The sequence below is a fragment of the Aulonocara sp. 'chitande type north' Nkhata Bay genome, linkage group LG18 (genome assembly GCF_057382095.1).
Source record: "Aulonocara sp. 'chitande type north' Nkhata Bay isolate Kocher_YH1m ecotype deep benthic linkage group LG18, A_spYH_male_GT1.1, whole genome shotgun sequence".
Taxonomy (NCBI): Eukaryota; Metazoa; Chordata; class Actinopteri; order Cichliformes; family Cichlidae; genus Aulonocara; species Aulonocara sp. 'chitande type north' Nkhata Bay.
Window position 1 is genome coordinate 18,379,324 of NC_141361.1, and position 15,959 is coordinate 18,395,282.

The 15,959-nt window shown below is 38.6% G+C and overlaps 2 protein-coding genes across 3 annotated transcripts; both read right to left on the bottom strand.

Moving 5' to 3' along the window:
- Positions 1-861: 861 nt before the first annotated feature.
- On the bottom strand, positions 862-9,397 carry irf4a (interferon regulatory factor 4a). The gene is made up of 9 exons (XM_086272421.1): positions 9,298-9,397; positions 8,414-8,620; positions 8,025-8,211; positions 7,150-7,235; positions 6,880-7,051; positions 6,274-6,354; positions 5,516-5,908; positions 3,997-4,109; positions 862-3,193 (listed from the first exon to the last, which is right to left on the bottom strand). The coding sequence occupies exons 2-9, from the start codon at positions 8,609-8,611 to the stop codon at positions 3,041-3,043; spliced, it is 1,383 nt and encodes a 460-aa protein (XP_086128547.1). The 5' UTR covers positions 8,612-8,620; positions 9,298-9,397; the 3' UTR covers positions 862-3,040.
- A 687-nt stretch (positions 9,398-10,084) lies between these two features.
- dusp22b (dual specificity phosphatase 22b) lies at positions 10,085-15,034 on the bottom strand. 2 transcript variants are annotated; one of them, XM_086272910.1, is made up of 7 exons: positions 14,862-15,034; positions 14,404-14,437; positions 14,217-14,299; positions 13,275-13,324; positions 11,740-11,814; positions 10,634-10,805; positions 10,085-10,485 (listed from the first exon to the last, which is right to left on the bottom strand). In XM_086272910.1, exons 1-7 carry the CDS (start codon positions 14,880-14,882, stop codon positions 10,345-10,347), a joined length of 576 nt encoding a protein of 191 aa, XP_086129036.1. In that variant the 5' UTR covers positions 14,883-15,034; the 3' UTR covers positions 10,085-10,344. The 2 variants fall into 2 exon arrangements, with proteins under 2 accessions (XP_086129036.1, XP_086129037.1); XM_086272911.1 differs by lacking the exon at positions 11,740-11,814.
- Between the last annotated feature and the right edge of the window lie 925 nt (positions 15,035-15,959).

The following is a 15,959-nucleotide window of genomic DNA, read 5'->3' on the forward strand; positions in this document are numbered from 1 at the left end:
CACACACACACACACAGAGATAGATAGATAGATAGATAGATAGATAGATAGATAGATAGATAGATAGATAGATAGATAGATAGATAGATAGATAGATAGATAGATAGATAGATAGATAGATAGATAGATAGATAGAGCGTGTGTGCGTGTGTGTGTTTGAATGTGTGTTCTGACTACAGCCACTCCTGGTGAGTAGCCTCATGTCTGCAGTTTGACAGGTGTTTAAAAGTTACATAGTAATGGAGTGAGATCAAATTGTATTCTTACAGTTTATTTGCTGATGTTATCTTTTGACTTTTCTGACACTAGTTCTTCAGAATAAACCAATAGCTTTTTTTTTTAACTGAACCTACACCAACCAGCAGATGTCAGCAAAACATTGTTAACTTTTAATGGGAGCAGACCTATTTATTTGCCTTGACTAAATCATGTCTTTTTTCACATAAATTAATAAATAAACCCCAGCCGTTGTGACACAGCCAAATTTCTGTCACTCTGAATAACAGAATCAAAGGATGTCAGATACACACATGTATCATGGATAAATTCACAACAGTGTTACAATGATTGCTGTGATGTATTTTGCAATGTCATTTTTGAGGTTAAAAATATCAAGTATTAGTTTGTGTATATCGTGCTCATATTGCATTATTACCACAGTCAGATTCATCAAGTCACTGAGTCAAGACGGAACAAACAGAATCACTCTCTTTTGGAGAAAGTGTTGCAGCTGATGTGTTGCATGTGGTTTCATTTTCCTCTATAAAGTCTTTTAAACAATGTCGTGTGCATTAGCTGACTAAACTGTCAGCTCCAGAGCTTCAAGCTGCGAGTTTAGACAATGTCACTTGGAGTAACGGCTCATAAAGGCGGAAAAACTGAAGCCTGACTACAAATTATGTGGCTTCCTGCAAAGGGGGAAACACCATGGCAAATGTGTGAATGTGTTTTTCTTTTCTTTTCTTTTTTGTTTTTCTAACCAAATGTGACTTTTATTCATCCACCCTTTTTCTGCAAATGTGGGGAGCTCAAACATAAACCAAGCACAGTACACATGAGTAGTTAAAAAGTTTATTCCAAAATAAATTTGTTCTCATGGCAGTTTTATATTAAAATAATCTCCATGTTAATATCTGATTCTTATCCTTTTTTTTTTTTTAATAAAAAACGTTTACAATAACAATTAAAGAAAATCGTGTGGTTTTAGCTGTAGTTTGCTTTTACTGTAACTGTAACCTGTGACGCGAAAAGGGTGTGTGTTTGTGTTTGAGTCACTGATGCTGTAGGTGGGGGAGTCACATGTTTTGTCCTGAGTCCATAAATGTCACTTCCAGATAACAGTAATTCTGCAACTGTGTGACACACACGTACACACCTACACACATGGACACATGTGCTTTGTCACACACACAACGGCACGTTGTACATTAAGCTGTCTGATTCTGATTATGTGACATTTCTGACTGTGAAGTAATGTGAAACACAATTTCATGCAGTGGACAATCGGGCAGTTTCAGGAGAGCGATCTTTAAGAGGGAAAATTATTTAAGATTCATGAAAAAAAACAAAAACATTTTGGTCAGACATTTGAAGCCATTGTGAAAGTAATGTGGTTTAAGTGTGAAGGAACTAAATGCAGAGATTGAAACTCTGGATCACAGAAGAAAAACATAACAAAACCTTTATCCCTCGTCCTTCAGCATTAACCTCTAGGGCTTCAGCAGCGTGAGGAATTCCACTCGACTCATTTTGGCATTATTCATCTTATACTGCCTAGCGATTCACAAAGTGCCATCTCGTGTCATGAATATCGTTCGTTGGCTACCTTGTGTGTCAGAATCTACCCTCAGGCATGGGAAACAGAGAACTCCTCCCTGTGTAAACCGGCACTTGGACCACAAAGGTAGTTTTCCTTCCTACTTATTAGGCCACTAGTTTCAGGTCAAGAGGAACAGGTATAGTTTCCCTACAACTTACGGGATGAGTGTGATTTTCCAGTCAGCTTCCGTCAGTTCACTTAGTTCAGTGCTAATCATGACCAGCAGTAGAACAGCTCATGGACAACAGCATGGTTTGTAAGCCCTGTAATGCAGAATGCTGTATCTCTCTACGTTTCAATAGGGGAAATGGGTCAAAATTATGTTTTGAATGCTTGACAAAGAAGACAGCGTCCATGGTTACAAAAAGGCTGTTTTGAAACTTTTTTAAAAAATTTCTGTAGAAACTCTAATATCAGTAATGAGCTTTTGACCCCTTAGATTATCTTGCAACATCTTGCAGGAGGGCTGCGTGAGAACCAGATTGAGATTGAGAACCAGTGTTCAAGGCTTTTTGTGCATCTGTATTATAATTTTCTCTCACTTTCTTCCAGCTCTATCAATAAAACTAAGAATTTGGGAAATACATTGGACTACACTATCTTATGATTCACTTCCCTATCTAGCAACTGTTATTTACCATATCATGTATTGTAGTCGAGTGTAGAAATACATTGTGCTAAGAAGTAGAGCTGGCTATTGTCTTCAGTGCCACTTAACTGCATAAGACCAAGAATCACATTTTCAGCTGTTACCTGTAAATAACTAACTAAATAACTATTCATTCATGTTGTTTTATCGCTTTAACATATCAGTGTTTGTCTTAGGGGCCATTCTTCCTGTGCACCTGTGCTAGTACTTCCTGTCTCAGTTGCCCTCCGCTCTCCTCATCCCCCTACCCACAAACCGCATCCTTCACACTGTCACAATAATATTTGTTGAAAAAAAAACTCCACAGTCACAGACACAAAGACTACGATGCATAGGTGTGCAAGTGAAAACAGGGTCTTCCCCATCTCTACCCCTAGCTAACGTGACAGTTTCTACCGCTTACTGTACACAGGACTGCAGTCACAAGCGATGATAAAAAGTTGAAGCATTACATTCACAGTCCTGTACATTTGTATGTATGTATGTATGTATGTATGTATGTATGTATGTATGTATGTGTGTGTGTGTGTGTGTGTGTGTGTGTGTGTGTGTGTGTGTGTTTTGTATGCATGTCACTCCTGAATATGCTGCAGAGGTCTCTGGGAAGAGGGATAGTCAATTGTAGGAGAGGTGTTTTGTTCCTGGATGTGTTCATAGCTCCGTAGGTAGTGACCATTGTTCTGCTGGTAATAGTACACGAGTTTCCTGGCAAACAAAGGCTCCACCTAAAAGGAGAACATGACGATGTATGAAACATGTATGTTAACGTACCTATACAAGCAAAGACCAAACAACTAAAACAACCAGTGGAAAAAGGAGACTTTATGGCTTTTATTTCTGATTTTTCCCTCCCAAAAATCATGACTATAACCTCTAATTAATATCAAAAATGGCGAAATAATATATCAGTCTTGTTAGCTAACTAGTTCGCTAGCTTGAAAGAAAATTACGTTTTTTCTTTTTTTTTAAACAAATAATGGGAAATTAGGCCCATTTGTTATAAAACAAAATTAATGACTTAGGAAATTCTTTTTTTAATTATTAATTTTTAAATAGAATATCGCCTTTTCAGCCACCATCCATCCCTCTCTCCAGTAGCCGTTATGAATGTACATCTCTCACATAAAAACATGCTAATCAATCAACAGTAAAATCCATTTTCTGTTATTTTACGAATGACGAATGAAAGCTGCTGACCTTAGTTATACATCTAATGGTATATATGCAACTTCCAAGAAACAGACCGTTTTCAGTTACAAATAAAATCTAAGAAAGCAAGTGAAATATAGCTTTAAGTTTAGCTCCAGTATCATAAACAGCAGAGGCTCTTGTTTAACTACACTGATTCCAATTAAAGGATGGTATTCAGATCTCTTGTTTTCTGAAAATATGCATTTTCTAATATTAATACAGACTACTTTGATTGATCATTTAAAATCTGTTTTCATCGCCTACAGTTATTGTTCTTTTTGCTTTGTTTTTTGTTTTATTGGGTAAAGTTTTACAGTTTTAAGCGAGTTTTATGTACCTGTGCTGTGATCATCTTCCTAGGGCGTTGTGGGTCAGGATATTCGTCTCCAAAACATAGCACCACCTGGTGTCTTGGTACATGACGGCCATTATGGGCAAAATCTTGAAGTTCTGTTAGAAAAAAGAACAAGGTAAGAAAGTTTAACCAAAAAAAATGAGGTGTAATAAACACAAAACCCAATATGTACTCAGCCATGACATGTTTAGATTTCAGGTTACTAAAAAAGACATTAAAATCCCCTTCTTGCTAACGTGACATTTTCCTTAATCATGATGACTTTTCTGGAAACTACTGATGAGAATGACGCAAAATTTAACGTAAAATGGCACACCAAGCATTATCTTGCAGTGTGGTGGACCACAGGAGGTGGGTGGGGACTCCACATGCTTCGGCCCCCTGCTGAGAATGTGAGTGGCTTCTTAATGCTACCTCAAGACTTAAGAGGGACTTACCCAGACACACCACCTGCAGCTATCTCCACCTTCTTCATTGTCATCTCCATTATCAAAACCATTATCAATATGATCAAAAGCCATCGACATGCTTTAAGTAACTGAAGCTGTTTACCATTACAATGTTAATTATTCAAACCTGTCAAGGAATTTAATGACCGATTGTTTTTTTTCCATACGAGTATCCTCTACGCTAGGACAAAAGAAAAGATGGAGCAGAAGATATATTGGCTTAAATAGACACAAATGTCTATTGAAAACAAGTGTGTGTGTAATCTGTATGATCTGAATAGCAAATTGAATGGAAACTCATGAAATCATTTTGTCCTTCAAGAAATATTGTAAAAGCTTGCAATACAATTCAGCATAATGGAATAAAAACACCTCAAATTATGAGTTTTAAATAAGAAAAATAACTAATTCGCAAAAATAACACATTTTACTAATATACTTCGGTATATATTTATAGCTCTTATATTTTAAAGGCAGTCAGTGTGTGCTATACGTTACGTCTAAATTGCCAACAGTTATGGGGAAATTCTACAGTATAAGGCAGGTTTAGTTACTTGTTTCTTTGACGATTCAGATTTTGGATCCGTAATATTGCTTCATTATAGATCAAACTACTAAACTATGGAGAAAGCCAGGATTTTACATGGTAACACTTTTACTTTAACCTTACCTATTTGGCATTTAAAAGCAGCTGTACAGTCCAGATCTGGGCATATGTTTGTTAAATGGATTTGTCAGTGGGCAACCAGTGTATAAGTATAGAAAATGTTTTTTCATCATGAAACTCAAGGTTAACATATTCTGTGCAAATTCTAAAGACTTTTTTTCCTATTTTAAAAAAAAAAAAGACATTAATCAGTGAAAAGATTTTCTGACCTAACTAAAATAAAAGCCCTGAAAAGCACTTTCACCATTGTGGTCCACAAACAGAACAGAAAGTTAACATTTACAGTTTCACAAAAGCAGAAATATTGCATTGGACTGCATCACTTTTCTTGGGCGTTTTTGTGTGCTGTAGGTGGAAACACTGTAGCACAGCAGATATCACTTACCAATAAGGAATTGATGGGTGTCAAACAATTTGCATGACTGCTCCTTCTCCAACTTGTTGGGTTTATCCATATATGGAGCCAGAGGTCCTTCCCAATATACTCTGCCTTGGCACAGGCGCTTAGCATACAGCCCATCGGCTGCCATCCACAGAAGCACTCCCTTGTCTAGTATGTTAGGAAGCATCTCAGCACCCTGTCTCTGAGATTCAGGGTATGGGAATGGGAAAAGAATGACTTCTGCCCCACTGTGAAACTTGTCCTCTGGGCATGGAGAAGAAGGAGAGGAAGAGGAGGGAGAGGAGGAAGAAGTGATCCGGCATCCTTGCTGGCTGGTGGTGGTAACTTCCTTTACCAAAGTCTCTCTGTAGAATAGGGACACGTGCAGGCTAAGATCTGATGGAAAGAGAAAAGCATACATCAGGAACATAAAAATTTGAGCCTTACTGTATGATAAAATGTAGGTCTCGAAAATTGCTAAACTTAAATAAAACTTTTATTTTCGCAGTCTTTGCATATAGAGTATTGCTTATTTCCTTCTAACCTTTCCCCAAATATTCTCAACCCTGAGTTTTTGTCTATTTTAAATAGACATGTTTCATGTTCTGAGATTTAAAAAATGGAAATACTAAATGCGTAATGTGTTTGTAGTTTCTTACCTAGCCACACAAATAGATGTAGTGTAGATTAGTGAATATTTAGAAACAAGCATAGGAGTTAGTAAGAGTATCTGTTTAAATGGGCCTGAAACAGTTCTTTACCTGTTATGGCATTGTTATGGTCCACTGCATACATGGGCGGTTGAGACTCTGAAAAGTAGGTGTGGAAGGAGAGCTGAATACCTGCATGAAATTAATGAAATAAAATAAATGCGTGCAATGATTAGAAGGGGAGCATGCAAAAATTTAAAAGGGCAGGAAGAATAATTTTAAACTCTTATTTTTAACAAAGGAAGTATGAAGAATGTATCTCATCTAGCGCACCATAGCATGAGTGTGGAACTGTGGATAATCACTCTTAAAGCCAGGTTTGCCTACAGGTGGTAACATCAAATATATATCATGATTTGTAAGGAAGATACTGCAGCTAAATAGTTGTTTATATGTTATTTAAGATTTGCTTTTGATTAACAGGATATTGACATACTTAAAATATAACGTTCTGACTGAAAGTAAATAAACTCCTACAACTACGACTGGATAAAAGCATTACATTACAAAATAAAAAGACATGATTGGAAGTTCCCTTTATACTTAATCTTTTACATCATTCAGTCTGGAACAGAAATCACTGAAACTTTTGAAAAATGCTAGCCCATTCTGAATGTCATATCTGTAAAGCGTAACATGTATAGGTGAATATTGTACCGTTTTCTGAGTGTGACCCTGGCCAGGCCCGACTGATTGATGATGGATAGTGGCACTGACTATACTGCAGCTCTGGAAGTGGCCCGTGGTGATGTGGAAGAGGCTGTTGTTCTGGAGGTGCGTGGTAATCTCTCCAGTCCCTTCTCTCCTGAGAAACCATAAAACCAGGTACCTGAAAGATCAAACGAGTGGTCACTCAGAAAGTATGTCATTAAACCGAAACATTTCGTTCCCATGTATGTGCTAGGCTCAGCCACAAAATCTGCTGACCTGATTGTGCAGGGATGTATATGGAGGAATATAGCTAAGGTTATTTGCATGTGGTGAGGTCTCCTCCACACTGGTCATCTTCATTCCTGTAAAAAAAAAAAAAAAAAACAACCCAAAAATGATTTCCCAAATAATCAATTTAAAAATAAAGGAGAAATAGTGTGAAAAGAAAGATTCAGAACAACAATGCTTTATTGCACAGAGTTGTAAAAATATGTGAGGTGCAATATGTCACAAACCACACTAATCAAATTTATTTTGGCAGGGCTGAACTGTGAATACGTTTTGCACACTTGTGAAGCTGTGCTATTTTAATTTGAGTGACAGGGTTATTTTCAAAGCTAGTGCAACAGATGATTGAGTTCATCTGAATCTTGTTTATTTGGAGAATAAAGTGTTAGTACAGATAGCAAGAATTGCTCTGGTGTGACAAAAAGCGTTGTATGATGGCAGAGACTTAGTTATGCAAGGCTGGAGGTCGTCTGGTTGTGTTATGTGCACCCTGCACTTAGTAACCGAAGCCCTCTAAAAAAAGCACTACGGCCTTTTTGGTACATGCTTTGGCTTCCTTTGTGCTTCCTGCCTCATCACAACTGCAGTGGTGCATATGTATGTAAAAAAAAATGCCATAGACTATAAACAATATAAGTTGCTGTGTGAAATGTGTCAGTATTCTGTATGTGCAGGTGAATCAATGCTATGGCTATGGCATGCTTGTAGCCTGTACTACTTGCACAGGAATCCAAATACAACCATTTTACTCCAAGCTACATGTGACATGTCCTACACAGGTTGTTAAAAGTGGTGCTTCATGTAATTCTACACAGCTTTAGAGTATTTTGCATGAACAATATCTAACTATATGTAATACTTACCTTTTTTGGCTCCCTCTGGAATGATTCTGTACACTTTGTACGGCTCAGAGATGTCCAGCTGGCTTCTTTCAACTATTTCATCAAAGTCATTGCTTTTATTAAGGGCACAGCGTAGTCTGGTTTTCCATGTAGGGGGATCTGGTTTATCTACACCTTCCTTATATTTTCCCTTGAACATCGCCCATGCCTGCATTAATCAGTGAAGAGATTTTTCTTTAAACTTCCTCTTTAGTCATGCCAAAGCAAGTCAGGAATTTGGAATGAAATAGCACATGTTTAGTAGCTTACATTTTTCATACTTTTTGCTGCAATAATTCATGCAAAGCGTTCAAAATGCAATTGTCAGATGTTTTAGGTGCACTGTGAGGAGAAAGACGGGATGGTCTGACCTTAAAGAGTGCAGCATCCTCGTCTCTGTTATAGTCTTGTTTTCCTGCATGCTTCCACGGAATCCTAAAGATGCTTTTTTCATCGTTCTCCCAAACCAGGCCAGGATATCTCCCGCTGTCAATCTGATCGATGAGCCACTGTCTCAGTTTGCCATTGCCGCAACTGACTGACAGGCCACTGTCTTCATCCAGGTTCATCTGTGCAAACTGAGATAAAATGAGATCAAACTCAACACATATAAGACCTGTGGGCGCAGTAAACGTTCTAGCTTATTTATTATTTTTGATTCTAAGTTTTAGTCCTCGCCCCAAATCTGATATTATTAATTTGCCGATTCGACCACTTACAACATGTTTGGTTGCAATTTTAAACCGAAAAGTCATCGTTTTTTTAATTAATGAAAGATTTGCCCTGTTAGTGAGCTCAAGCTCGCAGAGAATTTCCTCATGCAGTCACGCCGTTAGTAAAGGACGTGATCTGGCTCAAGTGAGTAAATATAACAATCACGTTTGGCACAATTTCCTTTTTCTGTCAGAGAAGTGTGACTTATATGAGACGCGTGCATAAATTAAAAAGAAAGAAAGTGTTATGATTCATCCGCAAGAGTTTAATCCCAGGTTTACAGAGGTGTGTAGCGGGGTTTTTTTTAATGCTGTATTGTTTAGGAGCTATAACTCTAATTTAATGCCAAAATTACACAAACTAGTTCATGTTTTTGCCCGTGTAGTTAAATGCTGACATTTTCACCTGACTGAAACTTGTGGGGTCTCATAAGAATATTAAATATTTACATGTATTTTTTTTATATAATGAAAGAATATATAGAGAGCCAGACAGAGAGGTTGTGTGAATTTTCTTTATAAAATGCGCTGATCTGGCTTACCTTTGAATATGTCAGGTCCACCGTTGAAATCTGTTTTGAAGCTTTCGGGTTCCAATTCTTCAACGTTATCACATCTTAATTTGTTAAAGGGAGGAGCCTATCGGGCTCTGAGAAGTTCAAGAGGAGATGTTAAGCGCTCGGGCGCTCATTTCTGTGAAACTCGGCGCCCACACAGCGCTGCGGTGGGGAATCCCTTTAGAGACACCCTGAGCAGACACCGGGACGGAATGGAACAATTACCTGTAAGCTACGCTCACAAAAATATTTCCCCACCAATTTATTCTTGCAAAAGTCCGCACGTCCAACCTATTTTCCACAAATAAAACTGCTGATGGAAACGCCTTTAAAGTCTTTCATGTGCTATTTGTTAGCAGAGGTAGATGATGACAGGGTTTAATTAATTATCGTCAAAAGAAAAGCCATGGTTGAATTCAAAAAGCTTCTCATTATAGGAGGGCTTTGTTAGTAATACCGCCATCAAGTGGCTGCCCATGCTCCTCCCCAGCTATCTGAAGTGTGTATAGGAGACTGCTGCATACAAAATCTCATAATGGTAAAACAAAAGTGATGTATTTTAGTTTCTTTTAGTCTCTGCGACACCTGCAAAAAAGACCGATTAAAAGAACTCTATCTTGATGTTTTTGATGCCACCATGCATGACCTCCCCCCGGAACACAGACAAACAGGAAGACAACCAGGAAACAGAGTTGTAAACTGAGCACAGAGTGTGTCTTATCACCTTCAACATGACAGCCCACTGACCAGAAACCTCACAAAACACTTGAATTCATTACTTTTATTGGACAATATGAAATCATAACAGCACACAGTTCAGAACATTTATAAGTTAAGAAACAGTACCAGGAACATCAAGTAATCAACACTAAAAATGACTGTGGACTGTACACAATAATGAATAGTCTTTTGCAGTATTTTATGTCCATGATATTTAAAGAATCCTTCCATTTGCGATACAAACACAGACTTCCAGATGGGTCTGTAACTTGTCTTTCCATAATCTTCCAAAGACCTCATCAAAACAGCTCATCAGATACCTCCAGGTGGGGTGTTTGCAAGTTCTTCTATTGCTTCAGCCTTGACTTTGGATGCCTGATCAAGCAAGTCACGTATATCAGCTTCATCATTAAAAGGATTCTCCTTGTATTCCGTCCGTAGCCACTCTCTGAACTATAGGAAGAAAAGGTTAAGTCTGTTAAAAGCAACGTAGGCAATTTTACTACATATAAAACAACAATGATGTCAGTTTGAATTGCAAGGGTATACTTCCTGTCTTTTCATGCTTCATTTTCAATATGCTCGCTTTGTTACCACCAACCTGTTCAGCTTCAGTTTTTTCAAATTCCTGGAGCTGCCGCTGGAAGCCCAGGTTTGGGCCAGCGCACGGCCGGACCACCTTCACCGCAGCCAGGGCTTCCTGCCAGCCCAATCCTGTCACCGTCATTATGTAAGCTACAACCAGCGTGACACTACGGGACACACCAGCCAAACTGTATGAAGAGCGGGATGGAAAACAAACACTACAAGATTTAGCAATTATGAATAAATCATTGTCAGTATTCACCCATGACACATTTACTGTAGATAGCAAATGACTCGTGTTACATTTGTACAAGCAAGCGCAATGTCCTGGTTTGAGCAATTTGTCCTCATTTAGAAAAATGTAGATGAATATTCAGAGTGTGCAGATGTTTATTAATAACACAAGCAAATAAAACTATCATGCAAAGAAGTAGTGGTGGTAATAAGGTGGAATGAAAGTCCAATTCTGACAGTAATCACTGCATTTAACACGGCGCATCTTGTTTAAAAAGGAAGATAAGTTCAGGAAGTCCAGTCCAGCAACTGGAAAAAAAGATTTGTTACCAGGAATATTTATAATTCTGTATTCTGTGCACACAATTTATTGCACAATTATACTGCAAGCAAAGGTAAAGGTGAGATACATAAAATAAATGAATAAGTTTTGGCCTTTGCAATGAACAAGGGACTAAGCATTCATAATTAGAGAAGGCATTGTAAAAGCAGCTCTTAAAAATAGCCACTTGTATTTCTGAGAAGACCCTCTGTCTAGCCAAATATAACTTTACCCTGTGAACACTTGGTCAGCTACCCTAGTACACGAACACAATGCAGTCAGACTTGTTACTGTACTCTGTTTTAGGAAGTTCAAGAATAGGTTTTTATCACTTAATCTCTTCTGCAAAGCAGTCACACATGAGTTCATTTGTGCACTTGTTTGTTGTGATCTGGGGTTTTTTTTTCCAGCTTTAAATTAACTACATTTAAATTTCACCATGTCTGCAACTGTTTGAGACAGACAGAGTGAATCTATGTAGGTCCGTTATTCAAATTTCACCTCTCAAGCTTGAGTGAACCTAAATTCTAGCTTGCAGGTAAAGATACAAGTAATCTAGGTCTCACCAGTGAACTAGGCAGCCTTCTCCTTTTAGGCGGGACTCGTGCATGAAAACAATACTTTGTTTGAAGTACTGAGATCTGTGGGGTACAAAAAAAGGAATGTAAAAATGGCTCCTGACTACCTAAAAACTGCTATGCCAACACAAAATCGCAGACTATATGCTGTTATTTTATCTTTGCCATGTTTTTGTGAAAGGCATGGGAATGTTTTTGTAACTGGCATGTGAAACTATTGCTCATCCTCTCCCCATGAGGATCAGGGTGTGTTCATCTCAAGTAGCTGGTGTCATATTTCATGCAACAGGTCTCGAACAGCAAATGTCATGTTCTCAAAACCTTAGAGGTATGAGACATATGGGGGTGCTAAAGATGGCAGGTGCACATGTGTGCATATTTGTAGCATATCACATGTACAGCTCTGTGAAAAGATTTCCTCCCTTCCTGAGTTCCTTTGTGTGTTTTTGTCATACTTGTGTGTTTCAGATTTTTTGAATTTCACTCCACATCCAGCCTGGATTACTGCCAGACATGTTAAATTTGTTACATCTGGTGTAAAACTAACAAAAGCATCTCATAAAAAGAATATCATAGCAACAGTCAAACATGATGGTGGTAGTGTGATGGTCTGGGACTGCTTTGCTGCTTCAGGACCTGAACGACAAGTCATAATTGACAGAAACATGAATTCTGCTCTCCACCAAAAAGTCATGAAGGAGAATGACTTTTTGGGTGTCAGTTCTTGAAGTTTAAGCACGTTTGAGTTATGCACACACCAGCAAGTCCACCTCTGAAGGGGTCAAAATGAAGGGTTTGGAGTGGCCTAGTGAAATCAGACTGAGATGCTTTGGTATGACCTTAAACAGGCCTTTCATGCTGGAAAACCCGCCAATGTGGATGAATTAAAACAATTCTGCAAAGATGAGTGGGCCAACATTTCTCCACAGTGATGCTAAAGGGTGGCAACACCAGTGATTAGTTTTAGGGGCAGTTATTTTTTCAATAGGGCGAGGTGGGTTTGGATAACTTTTTCCCTTAATAAATGAAACTATCATTTATAAAAATAAGAAATCAGGAAGAGGGCAAACACTTTTTCACAGCACTGAACATGTCTAGGTGTGTTTGTATACCTCTGCTAGCTAGCCAGCATACCATTTGCCAATAATCGTGCTATAATTCAAGGACTTAGCTGCAAGACATTGGTCATTGCTTTTAGTGTGAATATAATTAAAGACTATTGTAACACAAGCACCACCCTTGGCCATCTTCTCTAGTTTCACATAGAAATAACTGCGTGTATTTGAACGTCACACATACCTACCAAAATAAGAGCCAAGAGCTCAGTCCATTTGTGTTACTGTGCTCTTGTCAGAAAATAAATGTTTAGCTTGGGAAAGCATATCATTTACACTTTATCTTGGAGAAAATGAACCTTAGACACCCACACAAAGAAGCCTCAAATGGATGTAGTACTCTCTCACTCTGCCTCAGCTTTTCATTGTTCTGTGCCGCGCTGCTGTGCTGCACAATTTGGTACTTACAGGTTTTGTGTGGGAAGGTCAGCTGCTGAAATGCAGAGATAGGTCATCTCCTGGTGGACAGAGTATACTAGTCAAATGTCACGTTCTCCTAAATATTTAACACAGATCAGCTAACAGAATGAAGAATATAATAAATGTCACCAACACACCAACACAATCAGTGATTCACGATGTGTGTTGCTTATGGTGAGGGCAGGCTGTGTAACTAAAGCTGATTAGCCACTATACTAAAAACGCCAGCCTAATTGTTCTGTTGTCCCATTAAATTAGCTCTGAGCTGTCAGGTCATGGACCTGGGAACTCTTTGATGTCCTGCGGCAACCTCAGCTGTTCCAACTTATCCCGCTGATGCTTGATGGGATCTTGGAAGTTCAGAAACCATGACAAGACCAACCTCGGGCTCTCTGTTGCATTTCTCTCTTTGTAAATAGTTTGTGCTCTCTATCCCTGCTGTTCAGGAGGTACCATTGGCAGGGTGGGGGGTGTCTTTACATGTTAAAGCGTCAAAATCAATAATCCAGAAAAAAAAGAATAATGAAGAGAGACCGCATAGTCCGAGCTGGTTGAGACAAGAACAACCGCCTACTCTGAAACCCACGCAGGCACACAACTCAGCACACTGACAAACCAACTGCTGTTGACTGGCATTTTACATGATACTCGAAAGAATCACATGAGTAAAATAAAGTCCCCTGTGTATGTTTTACTCGCACGGAAATGAGAGCTGTTTGCTCAAGGAAAAGAGCTACTGATACACAGTGGTTCCTGAACAACCTGACAGACCGGGTCAACTGTGGAGGGTGTCTGACTGCTCTCAGCCAATCAATCTGCTCAGCTTGTTTGCTGGATGACTCTATTTAAAAATTTATTAGAAATTCAATATGTGTACCTCTATGATACACCTGGGTGCTGAGACATTATAAGGCAAAGGGAGCTTCTCACCTGGAGGATAGGAGCTGCACTGTCATGAATCGACAGGATGTGTGTAATGTTGTTTCTGGCTAAGTGTTCTCTGTCCCTTGCATCTGACAGAAACGCATAACAGCACAGTCGAACAGCGTTATTATATCTGCACACATATAAGAAGTCAATTTAAAAATAATAATAATAAAGAGAAAATGAGACACACCTTTGAAATTTCCCAGGTATAAATCAGGAAGGACCTATAAGGAAAAAGAATACCGATTGCTATATCAAAAACCAATGATTGATACTGAGGTGGTGCAAACTGATTAAAGACCAGTCAGCTACAAAGATAAATGAAACCCTAAAATATGAAGTTATAATTACAAATTGTGTCATTTGATGGTCTGAATAGATAAATATTCAGGCACTAAATGATAATAACTAAAACAACAACAAAAACAATAACTATGCCAAAAATAATTCTAGTTTGATCACTGAACTGTGCTGTGATTAAGTATTCTAACAGCGATGCTACATTTTCTAATATTGCAAAGTTAACGAGGAACCAAACTTTTTATTCTATGAAACGTCCAAAAATGACCAGCACCTATCTTTAAAACACTGAGCACCGCTCACACAATAATTCCAACCTGAGGAGCACGGAAGAGAGGAAAATCGTACCTTGTTGATGCCATTACCCATGCTGAAAGACCCGCCTCACAGGAGAAGAGTTGGAACAAATGTCACACGCTGCAGCCTCGGCGCTGGAAAACGCGTATCCGGCGTCTCGATGCCTTCCCAAACCCGCTGAAGGGGAGCAAACGCAGTAGGTCTGCGTCCGAGCGAGCCGAGCACTGCTGCCCGAGGTTCCCGAGGTGGATGCTGGGAGCTGTAGTTCCCTAACGCAAAGGGCGTTGCAGACCTGTAGTAGATGTGTGTGGAGGAGTTAAACAGCCCCACATAAAAATATAATTATCGAAATCAACGAAAAGCTCAGTAATTTAATCAATATTGATCATTTTGCATGTAAAGATAGATAGATAGATAGATAGATAGATAGATAGATAGATAGATAGATAGATAGATAGATAGATAGATAGATAGATAGATAGATAGATAGATAGATAGATAGATAGATAGATAGATAGAGCCAGGACAGACAGGAATGGATCTTCTCACCTTCAACCAAAACCTCACAAAATACTTGTCTTTATTTCCTTTGATGTCATTATAACAACACAGTGCAATAACACTGAAGATCGCGGTTTCTAACAAAGCAAAACACAAAGTATCCACAGGTTGTTTGTTCTGTTCCATACAGACGACCCAGTTTGGATGCCATCACCACCACCAGCAGAATGATGGCACCTGTGGAAAGGCTTTTAAGCAGGACAAACAGGAAACAGAATCTGCAAGCTGAGTATAGAATGTGACTTATCACCCTCAACCAAGAGAACCTTGACTTTATTCCTTTTATCTAACAGGTTGAAGTAACTAAAATAAATTGAAAACACAGCGAAAACCACTGTTTGCAACAAAGTGAATTATAAAATATTTACTGATTTATTTATTAAAAAAATCAGTAAATATTACTGATTTCCCCTACAGACCAGCCAGCGTGGATGCCCTCTCCACCAACAACACAACTTTTATTGTGACACCTTTGAAAAGGCTCTTCCAGAAATCGCGCTTATCCAAATGATTTTTCAAACAACATATGAAGGCACGTTTGGTTAGAAAAAAACTTTAATCTATGCTGCAGACACAATCAACTAGATG

Excerpts from the sequence above, each read along its gene's own strand:
- irf4a (XM_086272421.1), bottom strand. The coding sequence starts at position 8,611 with ATGAACCTGGATGAAGACAGTGGCCTGTCAGTCAGTTGCGGCAATGGC. Across the intron at positions 8,212-8,413 it reads AGGATGCTGCACTCTTTAAG|GCATGGGCGATGTTCAAGGG; the intron begins GTCAGACCATCC and ends TGATTAATGCAG. Across the intron at positions 3,194-3,996 it reads GGAAGATGATCACAGCACAG|GTGGAGCCTTTGTTTGCCAG; the intron begins GTACATAAAACT and ends TTCTCCTTTTAG.
- dusp22b (XM_086272910.1), bottom strand. The coding sequence starts at position 14,882 with ATGGGTAATGGCATCAACAAG. Across the intron at positions 14,438-14,861 it reads TGGGTAATGGCATCAACAAG|GTCCTTCCTGATTTATACCT; the intron begins GTACGATTTTCC and ends TTTTCCTTATAG. Across the intron at positions 10,806-11,739 it reads GAAGGCTGCCTAGTTCACTG|TTTGGCTGGTGTGTCCCGTA; the intron begins GTGAGACCTAGA and ends CTCTTCATACAG.